Source organism: Triticum aestivum, chromosome 1D (genome assembly GCF_018294505.1).
Source record: "Triticum aestivum cultivar Chinese Spring chromosome 1D, IWGSC CS RefSeq v2.1, whole genome shotgun sequence".
Taxonomy (NCBI): Eukaryota; Viridiplantae; Streptophyta; class Magnoliopsida; order Poales; family Poaceae; genus Triticum; species Triticum aestivum.
The window spans coordinates 428,797,830-428,815,780 of NC_057796.1; the positions used below are offsets into that span (position 1 = coordinate 428,797,830).

A 17,951-nucleotide genomic window follows, 5' to 3' on the forward strand; every position below is an offset into this window, starting at 1 on the left:
AGTAACCCCTGAAGCCGACTAGGCTGTTATGTGCATTCCCTTGTTGAGCTCAACTCAAGCCATGTACATCATATACTTGATCAACGAGGATGTCTTCAGCAATGACGCTGTTAGAATTAATCTGAGACGCTCCGTCGATCTATCGAGGACCAAGCAATCACACAAGCAGCACACCGAGATTTGTTAACGAAGTTCACCATCATGGCTACATCCCCGGGGCTTGACTACGAGCGCTCCTTCCCATGACACCGCTACAATACCGCATCCCCTCCCTCCTTGAGAAGATTCTTGTTCGCAAGTTGCAATCCAATAGCCTACCATGACATACATGAGGGTCACCAGGATTCCATGGAGTGTGTAGTCCATAGATTTATTTTACCGCCTCCAATATGCTGCAATTTCTGAAATATGCATTCTGGCAACAATTGGAGCATTTAAGGTGATTTTCCAAGCCTGCATCCAGGTTTAGATGCTCTGAATATGAACCAGGCCACTTCTCACTTGCATCGTTACTTAATCGATTCGATTCCCTTTCAGTTCAGTATTACCTAGTTGCTGCACAATCTGAACAGACCACGCTGTATCTTCAATTGCAAAATAAAAGCATGAGTAGCCGTGAGTTCCTAGATGGTAGTAGTCCAACTTCCAAATGCAGTAGTACTCTTTCCTCAACTTCAGTTCCCACATGTGTCAAAATAGACAGCCACGAGGGCTCTGGCTGCAGTGATTGTAAGCACTCCAAGATCCATAATTTCTGCACCACCAAATAACAAGTCAACTCCCGAAAACAACCCCATGGGCCCGGTCATAAGAAGATATTTTCCAACAGCTGGATGGACCAGGTGTTTCGAACTGTAATCTGCAATGTCACAACTCATACACAAACAGAACAGTGTCTCCCAATCAGCACCAGAACCAAGATAGAAACTGGGTCTATAAATGTTGTTATTCTCACCACTTTTTTCTTGCACGGTTATATACAAATTGAGGGAACTTCTGTGTGGTTCATTATTTTTTCCAGTTGCCATAGTGTCGAGACTTGGCTGCATTTGAAGGATGGCCAAGGCAGTGGTCGCAGCTCGACTCGACTGTGCGTGTCCTTGGTATGAGTAAGACACAACATTGATCATATGATCCAACATTGATCATGTCCGAAGGATGAGAATGCGCACGCAGTGCACACATTCACCCCTGCACTTGAGTAGCGAAACATGACCCCAATGCCCCTTAGTTGATTCACTCACTCTTCATGGTGGTGGCGGAAGGGTGGTTGGGAAAAAAATAGAAATCATTTCCTACGAACCAGTTTTTTTAAGTACTATGTGAGAGGGGATAACCACCTCGAGCAAAACGTGTGAACAACCGTCACCAGATTGAACTAATACGTACTCCGTCTGTAAACTAATATAAGAGCGTTTAGATCACTACACAAGAATAGCATCGCTTGGGAACAAAATTGGGAAGAATTTGGACGTTGGAAAGGTGATGATCTAGCTCTAAATACCAAGTGTTAGCGTCTCACAGGGATTCACTTTTATTCACTGTCTCCAAGATACAACAATTGGTGGCAGACTGATGATGGGGAGAAGCCTAAGCGACCCTGGAAACGAAAAATTTATCCTACTTCGGCGGTCCGTAGAAGTGCTAGGGTTAAGCTGAAGAAGAAATTTCATGATGACTTATGAAAGGAATCTTTTGGAATAGCAGAGGTCTAGCTGACTTGGCTAAACATAGATTCTTGGCTGAGACAACGATTGAGCAGCCTTTAGATTTTATTGCGCTTTTGGAAACACGACGGGATAATTTCACCTCACAGTTCCTTGGAACTCTATCCGGAGGAATTGATTTCGATTGGCATGTATTACCACCTAGAGGAAGGTCCGGTGGGATTTTACTAGGGGTTCGATGTGAAACACTTGAGGTGCTTAATGTGGTTCGGGGAGATTTTACGGTCAAGTTTCGGGTGAGATCAAAATTGGATGGTTTCCGGTGGTCTCTTGTAGCTGTATATGGGGCAGCACAACCCGAACTTAAACCAGATTTTCTAGCCGACTTAGTGCGGATATGTGGAGATGAAACTCTGCCAATCCTAGTCGGTGGAGACTTTAATATCATTCGGAGGAGAGATGAAAAGAACAATGACAATTTTGATGGACGGTGGTTCATGATGTTTAACATGATTATCGAGAGTCTTAATTTAAGAGAAATTGAGCTCACCGGTAGACAATTTACATGGGCCAATTCGTTGCCCATTCCGACTTATGAGAAGTTGGATCGGGTACTTGCTAGTGTGGATTGGGAACAAAAGTACCCTTTGGTGTCGGTTCACGCGATGCAGCGAGCGATCTCGGACCACACACCACTTCTTGTAGACTCGAGTGAGGCTACACATGTTGCGAACAAGAATGCTTTCTCTTTCGAATCAGGATGGTTCGAGAAAGAATTTTTTTTAGAAATCATTGCACGCGAATGGGCAAAACCTGTTAATGGAAGTACTAATATTGAGAGATGGCAAAATAAGATCCGACATTTGAGACAGTTCTTGAGAGATTGGGCTAGAAATGAGATTGGTATTTACAAACAAGAAAAAGAACGACTCACTCAATTAATTGAAGCGCTTGATTTGAAAGCTGAACGTAACCTCCTTACGGTTCATGAGCAAAGCTCCAAGTCCGAAGCTGAGCAAGGCTTGCGGGCTCTTTTAAGAGAAGAGGAGCTCAAATGGGCATTGCGTGCTAAAGTGCTTAAGGTTGTCCAAGGGGATGACAATACACAATTCTTCCATATGATTGCAAATGGTAAACATAGGAAGAAGAAAATCATACAGCTAGAATAAGACGAGGGGACAATAGTGGGACATGAGAATCTGAAAGCATATATCTCTAACTATTATAAACAACTCTTTGGGCATCCGGAAGCAAGTACGGTGACCCTAGATGAATCTGTCTGTGGAGATATTCCCCAGCTCCAGCTAGAGGAGAATGATATTCTCTTTGCTCCATTTACCGAGAAGGAGGTTTTCGATGCAATTTCCCAAATGAAACCAAATAAAGCACCAGAGCCAGATGGGTTTCCTGCTGAATTCTATAAGAAATGTTGGCATATTATTAAGGATGATCTTATGCCTATGTTTCATGATTTCTTTAACGGCCATCTTGAGTTGTTTCATCTGAACTTTGGCATGATTACGTTGTTACCAAAGAAAGAAGAAGCGTTTCGGATCGAACAATTCAGGCCCATATGTCTTCTTAATGTGAGTTTCAAAATATTTACAAAGGTGGGTACCAATAGATTGACACAAATTGCTCATTCTGTGGTACAACCCAGCCAGACAGCGTTCATGCCAGGACGACACATACTGGAAGGAGTGGTCGTATTGCATGAAACGCTTCACGAAATCCATTCTAAGAAGCTAGATGGGGTTATCTTAAAGTGGATTTGAGAAGGCATATGATAAAGTTAAATGGCCTTTCCTTCAGCAGGCAATGCGCATGAAAGGATTTAGTGAGGCTTGGCGGAATCAGGTGGGTTCTCAAGTCCAGAAGGGTAGTGTCGGAATCAAGGTTAATGATGATATCGGACATTTTTTCCAGACACACAAGGGCCTGAGACAGGGCGATTCCATGTCTCCCTTGTTGTTTAACGTAGTGGCCGATATGTTGGCCATTCTTATTGGCAGAGCCAAGCAGCATGGTCAAGTCGAGGGGTTAGTTCCTCATCTGGTTGATGGAGGAGTATCCATCTTATAATACGCTGACGACACTGTCCTATTCATGGAACATGACATAGCTAAAGCGCGTAATATGAAACTTATATTATGTCTCTTCGAACAATTATCTGGGTTAAAGATAAACTTTCACAAGAGTGAATTGTTCTGCTTTGGGAAGGCCAAAGACGAGCAGGATACTTATAGACAATTGTTCGGGTGTGAATTAGGTTCTTTGCCATTTAGTTATCTAGGCATACCTATTCACCACCGTAAGTTATCTAATAAAGAATGGAAATGTATCGAAGATCGAATTGAGAAAAAGCTAAGCTGCTGGAAGGGTAAGCTTATGTCTTATGGAGGTCGGTTAGTACTGATTAATTCGGTATTGACTAGTATGCCGATGTTCCTACTATCGTTCTTCGAAATTCCGAAAGTGGTACGGAAGCGACTTGATTTCTTTAGATCTCGGTTTTTCTGGCAGTCAGATGAGGCCAAGAGGAAATACCGACTCGCGCGATGGGATATCCTTTGCCGCCCAAAAGACCAGGGGGTCTGGGTATTGAAAATTTAGAAATCAAGAATAAATGTCTTATGAGTAAATGGCTCTACAGGTTAGAGATAGAGCCGGAGGGCATGTGGGCACAGCTTTTGCGCAATAAATATTTGCAGTCGAAAACACTCGCTCAGGTTATCATGAGACCAATTGACTCGCCATTCTGGAAAGGACTTATGAGGACGAAGGATGTGTTCTTTCGTAGGGTAAAATCCTTGGTTGACAATGGGATGTCAACAAGATTTTGGGAGGATACGTGGTTGGGAGAGACGCCTTTAGCCATCCAATATCCAACCCTTTATAATATTGTGCAACGTAAGGAGGACTACGTAGGCACAGTTTTCCAAATGATTCCTTTGAATATCCAGTTCAGACGGGCGCTAGTTGGGGAGCGATGGACAGCCTGGATGCACCTAGTTCGGAGATTGATAGATGTTCAACTCTCCGACCAGCCAGATTCGATGCAATGGAAATTAGCTAAAAATGGGGTTTTTACGGTGAAGTCGTTTTATTTGGATTTGATTAATTCTGGCCCAATCTCAAGATCGTTGCATATCTGAAAGATTAAGGTTCCCTTGCGGATAATTTTTTTATGTGGTTTGTCCACAAGCAAGTTATTCTCACCAAGGACAACCTAATTAAGAGGCGTTGGGTAGGTAGTTCACGTTGTTGTTTTTGTGATCATGATGAAACAATACAACATTTATTCATTGAATGCCCAATAGCCAAATTGCTTTGGAGAACGATTCATATAGCCTTCAACATTAATCCTCCAGTTGACATTGACTCGTTGTTTGGAACATGGTTAGCTGGGGTTGAACATACTATTGCGGCCCGCATTCGGATTGGAATATGTGCGCTTTTGTGGGCTATATGGAACTGTCGGAATGATTTTATTTTTAACAGACAATACAATTTAAATTTCTTGCAGGTTATCTTCAGAGCTACTGCTTGGATCCGTACGTGGTCCTTACTCACTCCTATGGTCTCCAGGGAGCCTTTGGTTACTGGGTACAACCAGTGAGAGATGGTAGCACGGGCTATATTCAACCGGTTCGGATGGCGGTCGCATAGCAGGATAGGACTTTAGGAGTCGTATCATACATATTGCCGTGCCGGTTGTGATTCTCAGCGTGTACTTTTTTCTTTTTTATTTCCTTTGCTCCGCTTGCGAGCTGTAATACTTTTATGATTTTGTGCTACTCTGCGAACTTTTAATAAGATGGCCGCATGCATCATTATGATGCAGAGGCCGGGGGTAAACCTCCATTTCCAAAAAAGACTGAAAAGTATAAGCACAAGTGTGTGCTAAAATTAAACAGCGGAGAGGGGTTCAGAGCCGAGAAGGGGGAGGGAATGCCGCAGGTGCCGGTTCATGATCCTTCCTGGATGCCTTGCTCGCTGACTCTTCTTTGTATTTGTAGAATTTCTTTTTGAGACAATTTGTATTTCTAGATGCCTCCCAAGCAATCAATTGGGCTGAGCCCATCAAGGGTGCAAACGCCAGCCCAATAGGCATCCATCATAGGCTCCCTAGGATTTATGCTCTCGGCCAGACATAGCTCGCTGTTGGTGGATGCCGGCGCGGCGGCCCCGGATGGAGCGGATGGCGCCGTCTCTTAGGCGAGGGACAACCGTGGGTGCTGGTATGTGACTTCGGTCGTGCGGGCGGCGAGGTTGCGGTGGACGCCGTTGCGCAGTGTGTTTGTTCTCAACGAATACCGCCACCCTTCTCTTGTGGTTTCGCACTCCCTTGATCAAATATGTGGCCGGGTGGTTGGGAGTGGGAGTGGGACCGGGGAAAACCCTTGGTCGTTAGTGGAGACCACGACAATGACGGTGGCATTAGCATGGTGTCGGCTCCGTTCTCGGAGACCTTGTCGAGGTCCCCTCTCGCCTTCCTCCTTGCCTCTCGCCTTCCTCCTTACGAACGACGACGTCGTATAGTCGTCGCATCCCTTCCTGAAGGGGTCGCCCGAGGTACGTGGAAACAAGGTTGACACTTTTCTATTTGGTTGAGGGCGGATGGTGAAGGCTTCTTGTGCTACGATCTACTTCTTCTCCCGTCGGTCTTTGCCTTGTGGTAATGTTCTTCGTCTTGCGTTTGGATGTGTGGTTGGCCTATGGTCAGCAGTGAGGTCATGGGAGCCCCGTGGTTGTGGTTCGCACTCTAGCCCCTCATGCCCGGGCTGCTAAGTCGGCATTGTCCATGCGGCTCTAGGGTGACCACTCTTCCTACCGAAGGTACGACGCATTTCAAACCAGAGTGAGAGGATTGTGGTCCTCTTCGGAGGTAGAATCGGATGGCTTGCCGTTCTTGGCATGTTCTGCAGGGGTAGGGGAGGAGTTGTTAGCTACCCATGCTGGTGTCTTGTTTATTTGATTATTTCACCCCGTTGCTGGTGTGGCTGTTGTTCTAGACACTTAGCTTTGACCTTGGTGATTTAGGCTGGGCTCCTTATCTTTCTTTAGTTTGACCATATCGTTATTAGGCTGTAAGCTGTTCTAGCATTCTGTATCTTTGCCATTCACAAAAATGTCTTTCTAATCCCGAGCTAAAATGTTCCTCTATAAATAGTAGAACCAAAAATATAAAAAAAAAATGCTGATTTTTTTTCACAACAAACATTGCTTAGAGCATCTCCAGCCGTTGTGCCCCTCAGGAGGCGTTTTTTCAGCCTCCTGGGGAGGCCCGGCGCTAACTTTGCGTTTGGGCGCAAAAAAATTTCAGCCGTTGTGCCCCTCAGGTTGTGTTTTATTTTTTCTTTTTCGCTTTGTCATTACAACAAACATGTTGTGGGCACTGCTGGGCCACGCGAGCTCGAGCTCGTCGGCGAGGACCCCAGCCGACCGGGCGACTCCCTCGGCCGCGTCTTCGTCTTCCGCCGCCGGCGACGCGCTGCTCGAGCTCGGCGCGCCCCCTGGCGCCGCCGCCGACGTCCTCCCCGTGCCGCGCAGACTGCGTGCTCTTCACGGGCCACACCGCACGGCTGCATCGCGGCGCACGCACGGCGCCCCCGTCCCCGCGCCCAGCAGCCGCGCCTCCAGCTCCGCCAGCAGCACGCGCCCCGGGCGTCGTCCTGCTCCCTCAGCACGGCCACGAGGCGCGCGGCGAGCTCGTGGTTCGCCCACGCCTGAATCTCCGCCGCGGCGGCCCCGGCCGCGCGCGCGATCCCCCTCCTCGCCTTGCACCGCCGGCACCGGGCCCGCAGTCCCCCAACCACCCCGCCTCCGGCCGCCTCCTCGGAGGCGCACCAGGAGAGGGCCCTGACGGTGGCGAGCAGGCGGCAGAGCAGGTGCAGCTCGGGGTAGCCGGCAAGCAGGTCGTGGGCGGCGGCCTCGAGCACAAGGAGCGCCCGCAGCGCCGGCCTCGAGCGCGAGGAGTGCCAGGCCGCGAGGAGCACCTTCAGGAAGCCGTCGTCCCGCTCCCCCTCCTCCGGCCGTGCTCCGCCACGGCCGCGCGAGCGCGAGCCCCGCCCCGGCCGTGCTCCGCCACGGCCGCACGAGCCCCTCCCCGCTCCGGCTGTGTGTGGTAGGTGGTGGGCCGATGCATGCGAGGAGAGAGGAGAAAGAAAAGAGAGAAAGAAGAGGAGAGGAGAGAGGGGGGGCTGGCAAGTGGGCCGATGCATGCGAGCGCCGGGGCCCTCAGCTGCACCCCAGCTTTGTGGGTTTGGGTCGGGACTGCCGGCCGTAACTTTGACGAAATCCGGCGCTTTTTCAGCTTCTGGGGGCATGACTGGAAGAAAATACACGCGCCGGCGATGAAAAAGGCCTCCTGGGGGGCTGTTGGGGGGCCTAGTGGAGATGCTCTTAGTTTTCTTCCCGCGTGCAAATTTCGTGACTAAATCACATTCGTGGAGGTCTGGAGAATATAACAAAATCAGCACTCCATAATACTTTTAAAAAACAGTTTTTTTAGCATCAGTGAATTAGGAATGTTTTTTCTTCACAAAAACTTGCACATATGTAGAACATTCAATAATGGTTGTTGCCAAAAAAATCAAAATTGTTTTGTTTTGATTTTTTTTACCATTTTTTGGTTTTAATGTTCCAAGTTCAGGAGCAGAAACTCCATGTCCTTCTGTTTCTTGTTTTCTTTCCTTTGTAAGCAGTTCATTGTACTCCTAGCTGATCGATGGCTTTATTAATTCAAAGTCGGGCTAGGCTTGAACCTTTTCTTAAAAAAAAACACACATCAGGAAACAAGCCTAAGTGACTAAATTAAGACAGACAACTTTGATTGAATAGGGAACTGTTTGACACGTACAATCAGGCTGTGCTAAATGCTAAAATGGTAGTACCAGTTCTTATTTTGCAACGTGACCCCAGTAAAATTGAGCTGAAATTCTTTGCCAGAGGCTGTGTGCCGCTATGGAGTCAGGCTGCTCATTTTTTCAACATGCCTTTAAGCTTTTCGTTAGCTGATACCAGTTCAGCCGCAACGCCAACTTCATTGGCCGAGTGTCCTGCATCTGGAACCACCTGCAGTTATATATGTCCTAGGTCAATATTTTATATCGAGCAGTTTAGAGATAGCAAGATACCCAGAAAGTGATGCCTGATTGACCGGTATGCATGGCAACGATGTTTGGAATGCGTGAAACTTAGCAAACTTATCAGAAGCAAAGTTGTCGAAAAATGTGAGCCTGATTGCTTTCTCTTAGAGAACTTATCAGAAGCATGAGTCAAATAATGCCAGTCTGAAGTCAAACAAGATGGCCTGAACTACCAAATATGACAGTTGCTTAATGCTTCAGAACAAAGTAACCAGGAAATGATAGCAATGGAACAGGGAAAGCATCTAGTTCTTGGAGGAACAGATTTTGGGAAATACGGAAATGATTGATGATGTTTACCTTAAACTCAGCTTCAGGCCAAGCTTTATGAAGATCCCAAGCAGACATCATAGGACAGCACATATCATACCGCCCCTGCAACATAATCACTATAATTTACAAATATACCTTGTCTGGAACCATCTTTTTTTGTTCGTTCTATATAGAACCTTAAAAACAGTAGTAACATTAAACTCATTTGAAGTGTAAACTATAGTCATGTTTAAATTGAATCCACCTCTTCACAATTGCAGAGCGGTATAGTAAAATAATAGGAAGCCAACTCACTACAGACCATACAAAAATGAAAAATACTCGTGAATGATTTGTGATGCATCAAATTTTCATTCATACAATTGTCGAACCATTGTTTAAGAATGACGCTTCTACAAATTGATTTCTACCATGAAGATCATATCTCAGCTAAGAAAGGCAGGAAGGGTTGAAACATCACTTTGAAGTTCGAACACTTTAGCCGCCAACAGAGCATAATGGCAAAGATCATACTGGCACTGTGCCGCTACATGCGTATGTGAACTTGGTAACAACTGGGAAAGATTAACAGACTAGAGGAGCTAGACACTATGTCTAGCTAAATGCATTAAAAAAAGGGACACACATAATGGCAAACCAAGAAAGCTTGAGTACACATGTACCTGTACAATGAAAGATTTAATGTGACGAATTTTGTCGACGTTGTCCAATAAGTGAGAGTCCGAGTCTAAGAATCCCTTGTTAATGAAGTAGTGGTTTTCAATCCTTGCAAATGCCTGAAGAGAGTTAATCATGTGTTACCAAATATACAATAGAAAGTATCAAGCCAGTAAAGTATTACAACATCCAAAGTGTGTATAGACAAACGTCTTGCGGTGTGTAACCTTAAAAGCAAAAAAAGAAGTCACTGCAGACATCTAAAGAAAGATTGGACACTTGTCAGTGTACTAGCATTGAAACAAGGATTTCATCAGTTACTCAACCTGGCAGTCGGGTCGGGTTTGACCGGGTAGACCTCAGTTAGACCCACGCCCGGATCCCTAATCGGGTTGAGAGTCTGCCCATGACCCTACCCATGGGTCTATACTGAGATCCACGCCCGAACCCCTCGGGCGACCCGACATAATCGGGCACCCATCGGGTCTAGGCACAGCCGAACGAGTGGAGTCTTGCTGTTCTCTCAGTCACATTTTATAAGCGAACGCTCCAGCTCATATGCTCTTAGCTAAGCGAGGTGGGACTAAAGAAGGAGTAGCAATAGCGGTGTTGCACTCACACAGATTCCACCAGCCTTTAGAGCCCAAGTAAGTCGCTGAGCTGGCCAAAGGCCCAATGGCCGAACTAGCTTTGGGCCAAACTTACGTGTGAATGAGCCTAGTAGATGATTATATGTTCAGGACAAGTGTTCGTATGGGCCTGCTAGACGTGCCGTGTAACTTGTTCTGTTTTTTACTACTATACAATTACTAGTACACTGCCGTTTTGGAGCAGTTATGAAGGGCATTTAAATAATAGTAGCCAAATGTAATATAGAATAAATATTTATTTAATTACTACTATTAATCGGGCGACCCATCGGGTCACCCGTGGGCACAAACTTATACCCATACCCTACCCACGACTAATCGGGTTACCCATACCCTACCCATTCGGGTCGGGTGCCCATGGGCGCATGAACCCATGGGTCGAATTGCCGGGTTGATCAGTTACCAACGAGCCCTTTGAAGGCACTATCGCTTTTTCCCTAAAAAAGCTAGCAAATGCAAATATGTTTTTTATGTTAATGATGCTAGTTGGCCAGCAGTAAAAATAAAATAATGCAATCTGGGGAACATATGAAGCAATTGTGATACCAAAAGGAAAACTTGATGCTTGTGAAAGTACTTGCCAATGAAAATTTGTCGTCCTCTCCTCGTTTGATGTTCTCATGATTTTGAAGAAGATGTGCAGTCATCATCTCCCATGTTGTCCATCTCTTAGCAGCTTCAATCTAAATGGTCAAACAGTAGTAATTATTGTCTGTTCATCAAGAAAACCAATGTAGGCACTGCTACATGTTTCAACCATAAGCAATGAAAAGGAGGAACCGTGTGGAAACTACGAAAAGGAACCCATCAAATATATCGCATAACATAGATAGATGAGTCTACCTGGACATCAGCGTCAGAGGAAGTTAGCCTTTTGCTGTAAGCAGCTATGAAACAATTCCTTTCGTCCTCAGGAATAAAATCTCTAAATGGCTCCCATGCTGCATATTAAAATTAAAGTAAGCAATCTATTCGCACAACAACTGCCTACTGCAAAATACAGTGCTTGTGTTTCATAAGAAACATGAGTGGTTTTAGCTAAAAAGGCTGCCTGCTCTTCAATTCTTTCAGTACTATTTTGGACAACTTCAACTCTTTGAGTGGAATTGCTCTTAGGGACATAATGAACAGAACTACATGTAATTTGTCAATTGCCTGCTAACATTTAACCAGGTTTTCTTCATATCATTATCATAGCACAACATACCATCTGGGAAAACAGCTGCTGCGCCGCCCTCGTAGAACCAGTCAAGCTCCTTTTTCCTAAGCAAGAAAATGCCTCTTAAAACAATGCCAGTGACCTGTAAACCATCAGGGATAGTATTAGCAGAGCCTACAGCATACCAACTCCTTTTGCTACTAGATTCAGGCTCACGCGAAACTGCGGCAGACAGTAAATTACTGACCTTATCAGGGTGAGTCTGGCTGTAGGCGAGGGCCAAGGTGCTTCCCCATGAACCGCCGAACACCTGCATTATCCTCATAACTAGTGAATTTATTTACTGAAAGTCATAGGAGCAAACAAATTCCTGAGAAGAAGATGTAATTGCAATTGCCTGCCACTCTGGAATGTCGAGGTGCTGCCTGAGCTTCTCAATGTCAGCCACCAAGTCCCAGGTGGTGTTCTGCTCTAGACAAGCATGGGGAGTGCTCTTGCCGGCGCCTCTCTGCAGTCAAGCACAACATGAATTAAGCACCGGCACAGCAGTCTGATCTCCCCAGAACACCGGTAAACAGAGATAAGAGGGGATCGAAACGAAACTAACCTGGTCGAACAGCACGATCCTGTAGAACTCCGGATCGAAGAACCTGCGGTTGCCCGGCGAGGTGCCGGCCCCAGGGCCGCCGTGGAGGAAGACGACGGGCTGCACACAGAACAGAACAAAAGTCAGCCAGGTTTTGTCAGACAAGGATGAGGCGCGTCCGCGAGGGGCGCATTGGTGTCGGGGGAGGAGAGAAGGGTCAAGGGTGTGTTGGGTTGGTGGTGGTGCTCACGTGGCCCCCGGGGTTCCCGGACTGCTCGTAGTAGATGGTGTGGACGTCGGAGACCCTGAGGCGGCCGGTGTCGAAGGGCTCGACGTGCGGGTACAGATCCTTCCGCGCGGCGGGATCCATCTCCGGGCCGGAGACGGAGAGGCTGGCGCTGGAGGAGGAGCGGCGGCGGTGCCTCTGCGGCCTGCCGTGCGCGCGGAGAAGACGGCAGTTCCCTGGGGCCTGTGTGCCTGGAGGAGGGAGGGGGGTGGAGATCTAGCAGTTGTGAGAGGTGATGGAGATAACGCTGGGGTGGTGGGGATCGAGGAGATGATGGCGGTTACCTTGGGGTGGAGGCGGGGGAGGAGGCGGCGGGCGCGAGAGGCGTGCGGGGGCGGGACAGCGGAGGAGGGGGAGGGGAAGAGAGAGTGGGCGGATCATTTGGGTGGTGGTTTTCCGTCTCCGTTTTGGCGAGTGGGGAGTGGAGTGGCGCCCGCCCGGTCGATCGATCGATCCACGGGCGGCCGGGTGCTAAAAAGTGCTCGCGTGGGTGCCTGCCTGCCCTTTTTGGCGCTTGCGACGGATGGCTGCCGGTCGACGTCGACTGCAGGCGGCCGGAGGGGCATGGAGCTCGGCTGCTGGATCGACACATCGGCGACTGGGAATCGATTAATTTGTATGTCTCCGTGTCTCTACTTCTTCTTGGTTGGTAGACATGAGAACATGTATTATTTTGAACTGGTAAAAAGAAGAGCTATTTACTTTACTCATGTATATAAAGGATACCGGAGTGTCACGGGCTTCGCGGGCGAGAGTGCCCTCCTCCGTCGTCTGTTTCGCGGTGGTGTGCCACGGGGGATTCTCAAGGGGTCTCCGCACCGTCCGATCTGCACGGATGACACGCACCCGGGCAACCCTGCCTCAGGGGTCCATGACGGGTGGACCGCGCGCGCACGGGGTCACCATCATGCGGCGCCCCACGCGCGACGGGGAGGCTGGACCCGCCTGTCGGCGTCCGTCGGCACCGTACGGGCTTAGCCGCTCGCGCCAGCCGGGGTGCCCGTGCGTGGAGCCTGCCAGACTGGGTCAAGCCTGCTTGCTAGCATTAGCTTTCTGGGCTCACTGCCGAGCTGCATCATTCGGGCGAGCCAGACAATGTGTGCGTCGCTCGCGCGAGCTAGATATTGTGTGGCACCCCGGCTCAGAGAAAACCGGAACGCCCCGTATTCCAGCCCAGAGATCAAGGTGAAGTCTTCTGGAATACGGCACTGCTTAGTATAGAACAAACCAACTCTCTATTACAACACGAGTATGAATACAAGGGTTCCGATATTACAATGAATAACATCGGTATGGCGACACTACGCCAACCACGGTTGCTCTATACAAGCAGCATAACAACTTGAAGCAGCGGAACAACTACTGGCTGCGGAACAACGAACGGCGATGATGGACTCCAATCCGCAGGGACTCTGGCTGGAACGCTTATCCTAGATCGTGCACACATGAACCACACCAAACAAGCAAGCAATCCAGGCACGACCTGTAAACTGGCATGACACGCCAGGTCCGTACATTGAATGTACTTGCAAGCTCACAATAACCAGAAGCATTCAAGACAAACAACAGCATGGCAATTACAGGTTAAGCAGGAATTATCATGAGATCATCAGGATAACATGGCATGAACAACATGAACATAATATCGCTAGAACAATATGATCATGGCATGAACATATAAATCTGATGATACTAGCATGCAACATGATGACACTACATGCACCATTTATTCTGCTCGGGTTACCTCGTAACCATCACATGCATCACTTACCAACCTCGGACATTACACGATCATCTCAGGATCAAATCAAGCTTGGTATAAACAATACCATAGTAATCATCAAATGACCATAAGGAGCTTGATCTTTACCCACGATTCTCGCACAACATCATGAACATCCAACAACTCGGTATCGTCGATACCACGGTGATCATTCCGGCGATCACAACCATGATCAACACTTGGTCTCAAACGGTGATCTTTCCGGCGATCACAACCAACTTATCTCATCATCGAACCGGGGTTGTTATTAAACACATTATTATTATTACTGTTGACTCACAGTGTGACCGACACGAACTGGGCCCTTATCCGTGGGCGCGACTATCGATAGGTTTAATATACACTCTGCAGAGGTTAGCACACTGTACCCACACTACGGAACCCATGGCCTCGTACTCCCATTCGGGTGGACCAAGGGTGTTCCGACAAAACCGATCTACTGCCATGACACTCTTCCGGCCACTCCGACCCACTCCCAACTGGGCTAGTCCTGGGTGGCCCCGTGTCTACCAAAGACACAACGACCACCGTCGTGGCCAAAACGTCCCTCATGGGGACCGGATCCATAACAACAACAACAACAACAACAACAACAACAACAACAACAACAACGGGCACACAAGGTTATGTCTGCTTACCGGGCCAGGGTACGCACACCCATAACCTTCCCTCGTTGGAGGCACCGGCGAGAGGCACGACAATAGACCCAGTTAGGACCTTCCCATAAAGGTAAGCGTGGTTGCACTGGTCAGCTCGATATGGTGGCACCATGACTCAGCCAACAGTTGTTCAAGTTCAATTTAATCCGGTTAAACTTGAATGCGATATGCTGAACCATGATAAAATAACATGATTCAATTACAATGCATGAACATGATATCAACATAAGCACGGGGTGCAACATAACTATCCACCATATCCACAATGAATCATATCCAACTGAGCATAGTATAATGACGAGCATGAATATCACAAGTACAACACTACTCATAGAAACCTAGCATGACCACTAGCATCAACAATAAATATCATGCAAGACATATCAACAATGCTACCATGCAATCATTTAACCAACTGGATGCAAAGGGACATGCATAACGACGGCGCTCGGAACAAACGTTAGTCATGCACCGAAGGCCATCACCAACATCAACATGTACTACTAGCAAGCATAGGCATATGAAAGGAATACTAGCAACTAGCAGGCCATGATAACCAGGTGCATAACAACATAGCAAGAAAGTAAGCACTAACCCAGAAGCATTACCGAAACAACGATAACCATATTTTAAACAAGCAAACATTTATTAAATATTCAAGTTGAAAACCATGGCTACTGCATGACTATCATGCAAGTGGGTATTGTGGCTTGCCTGGGGTGGAAGAAATCACCGGGAGAAAGTGTGAGAAACTCGCGGAAAGGATCACCGGAAAACGTACTCTCTCAGAGGGGGCTGATTTGGTGCAAGGGCAAAATGGTCATTTTCAGAATGTGAACACATGGTGAAAATGATACCAATAGAACGGGCTCGAAGAAACGAAGTGGGCTCTGGATTCACCTCATTTGGAGTTGGGATCAAAAAGTTATAGCCCGACGAAGTTCAGGGACCAATCTGTAAAAAGATTCCTACAAACAGGCCCCTGAGTGAGAAAACAGAAAACGCATTCTCAGAAAATACGCTTTCAGAGCAGAGAAAACGTATTCCTAGCCGTAGTTAAATGAAAATGCGCCTTCTCTTAAAGAAAACGCATTTGCCACCGAACTAAGACAGAAACACGCTTTCACTAAACAGAAACGTATTAAATGAAATGTGTTTCCACTTATCTGACGTGGTGGGGGAGGGGTCAACGCGTGTGGCTGCCGGGTGGGGTCGCGTGGGAGGTGGGGCCCGCCTGGCCAGGGTCTTCCTTCCTCCTCGCCGTCTCCCCGATCGGAAGCAGAGGAGCAGAGGCAGGGGGAGAGGACGGCGATGGCCCGGCCGGCTCCGGCCATCATCGGCCGAGCCGAGGCCACCGGGGAACGCGGGGCGGAGTGCTGCTCCCGCCTGGAGCAGCAGCAACTCCTGAGGAGGAGCGGGATCGTGGCGACGAGAGGAGGCAGGGGCGGAGCAGAGGCGCTGCCGGCGACGGGCGCTGGCGATTCCGGCCACCTCCAGCCAAGTGGAACACGCCGGAGAGGTCGGGGAAGGACAGCGCGTCCGTTCATAGGGGAAACGGGCGCTGGGGAGGAGCGGGGCTGCCGCGGCGTCACAGTAACAGAGGGTGAGGACGGCGGCTTCTGGTGGAGTCGGGCAGGGAGTTGAAGTTGCTCCGGTGGCGAGGCGTGGGGTTGGGGAGGCTCGCAGGAGCACGGGGAAGCCAATGGTGGTGGTGGGAGGGGGAGAGAAGCTTCGGCTCGAGCTAATTTAGCCGGAGGGGAGCGACGGCCATGGCGGCCAACAGAGGCGAAGAGGGGCTCGGGGAGCGAATTGATGGGTCTGGGAGGCGTAGAGGACGATGGAGAAGAGCTTGGTGAGGTCGAGAGGCCTCGAGGTGGGCTTATATAGCCGCAGGGAGGGGTGTGCCGCGCTGTCATCGCCGCAGACGCGTGGCCGGTGCCGCGGACGCGTGTGCTCACGCATGGACTCGGGGGAAGGCGACGAAAGGAACAAGAGGGAGAGCTCACGGGGAAGAGGCGGCCAAGGGAGCGCAGGGAGGAAGAAGACAGCGAGCTCCTAGCCAAAATCGCCACTATTCGTCCGTGGGCGCGCGGCGGCTTGCATCGGTGAGGAAGCTGCCGGAGGGGGAGCGGGGTCCAGGTGATCGGCGACGACGAGAGGAAGACAATGGACATGCTCACGCGCGCTAAGACGACGATAGGAGGAGGGGCCCGAGCAAGAATCCATCCTGGGCGCGGCCAACGGCAGCAAAGCGCGCGCACAGGCTTGCCATTAACGCGGTCACCGCGTGCACTGGCATGTAGCGGGGGAAATGAGCTGGAGCGTATTGTCTAGTGGTAAGTCCTTCCAGGGTAAGTCTCAACTATGGTGGTAGATCGATTAAAAGTGCTCTGTTTAAATGGTGAGTGAGCTCTGAAGTTTACTGCAGTAAACTTGGCCGTGAGACAGTGATCAACTGAGGTGAGATTAGAGGCAAAAGAGTTGTCTGGGGTGATTAGCTTAGGAAGAACTACCATACTGGGGAGTTTGGCAGGAAATGGACCAAGATGTAATGCACTTGCTTTGCAACTGCATAATCTGGTCTAGAAACTTGATCAGGAAGGTGCACTCACATGGAGTGTCAAATTGAGCTCAAATTGGGCAAGGCAGAGTCATTTGGTCCTATGAAGATGCTAAAAAAAGTCTCATACCAATTAGCCAAGCCAAACTGGTACTTGCTTCACAAACATCTCCTCTGGACAGAAACTTGCAAAAATTCTAGAGGAATAATGGCTTGATGAACCATGCCAAAAATGGGTGGAGGTAGGTTATATGGATAATAGAAGGCCTAGAAAAATTGGCGGCCATAATGGAGCAAGATAAAATATACTTGCTTCACAAACTGAAATTTTGGACAGAATCAAAGAATTGAAGATGAGCTCACATGGAGGCATGACACGAGCTCTACTTTGGTGGAGGGCTATGATATGATGATATGAGGTATCATGCAAAATGGCAACTCATTTGGATATGCCTAGCTTGCACCTCCTTCACAAAGCTTCTTTCTGGATAGAAACTTTGGAAAATCATAATTAAATAAT

General features: G+C 48.4%; 1 protein-coding gene across 1 annotated transcript; it reads right to left on the minus strand.

Moving 5' to 3' along the window:
- Positions 1–8,475: 8,475 nt before the first annotated feature.
- On the minus strand, positions 8,476–12,866 carry LOC123182623 (proline iminopeptidase). Its single transcript, XM_044595256.1, has 11 exons — positions 12,714–12,866; positions 12,394–12,620; positions 12,165–12,263; positions 11,955–12,065; positions 11,805–11,867; positions 11,606–11,699; positions 11,242–11,339; positions 10,980–11,081; positions 9,754–9,867; positions 9,119–9,193; positions 8,476–8,744 (listed from the first exon to the last, which is right to left on the minus strand). The coding sequence occupies exons 1-11, from the start codon at positions 12,808–12,810 to the stop codon at positions 8,649–8,651; spliced, it is 1,176 nt and encodes a 391-aa protein (XP_044451191.1). The 5' UTR covers positions 12,811–12,866; the 3' UTR covers positions 8,476–8,648.
- Positions 12,867–17,951: the final 5,085 nt, after the last annotated feature.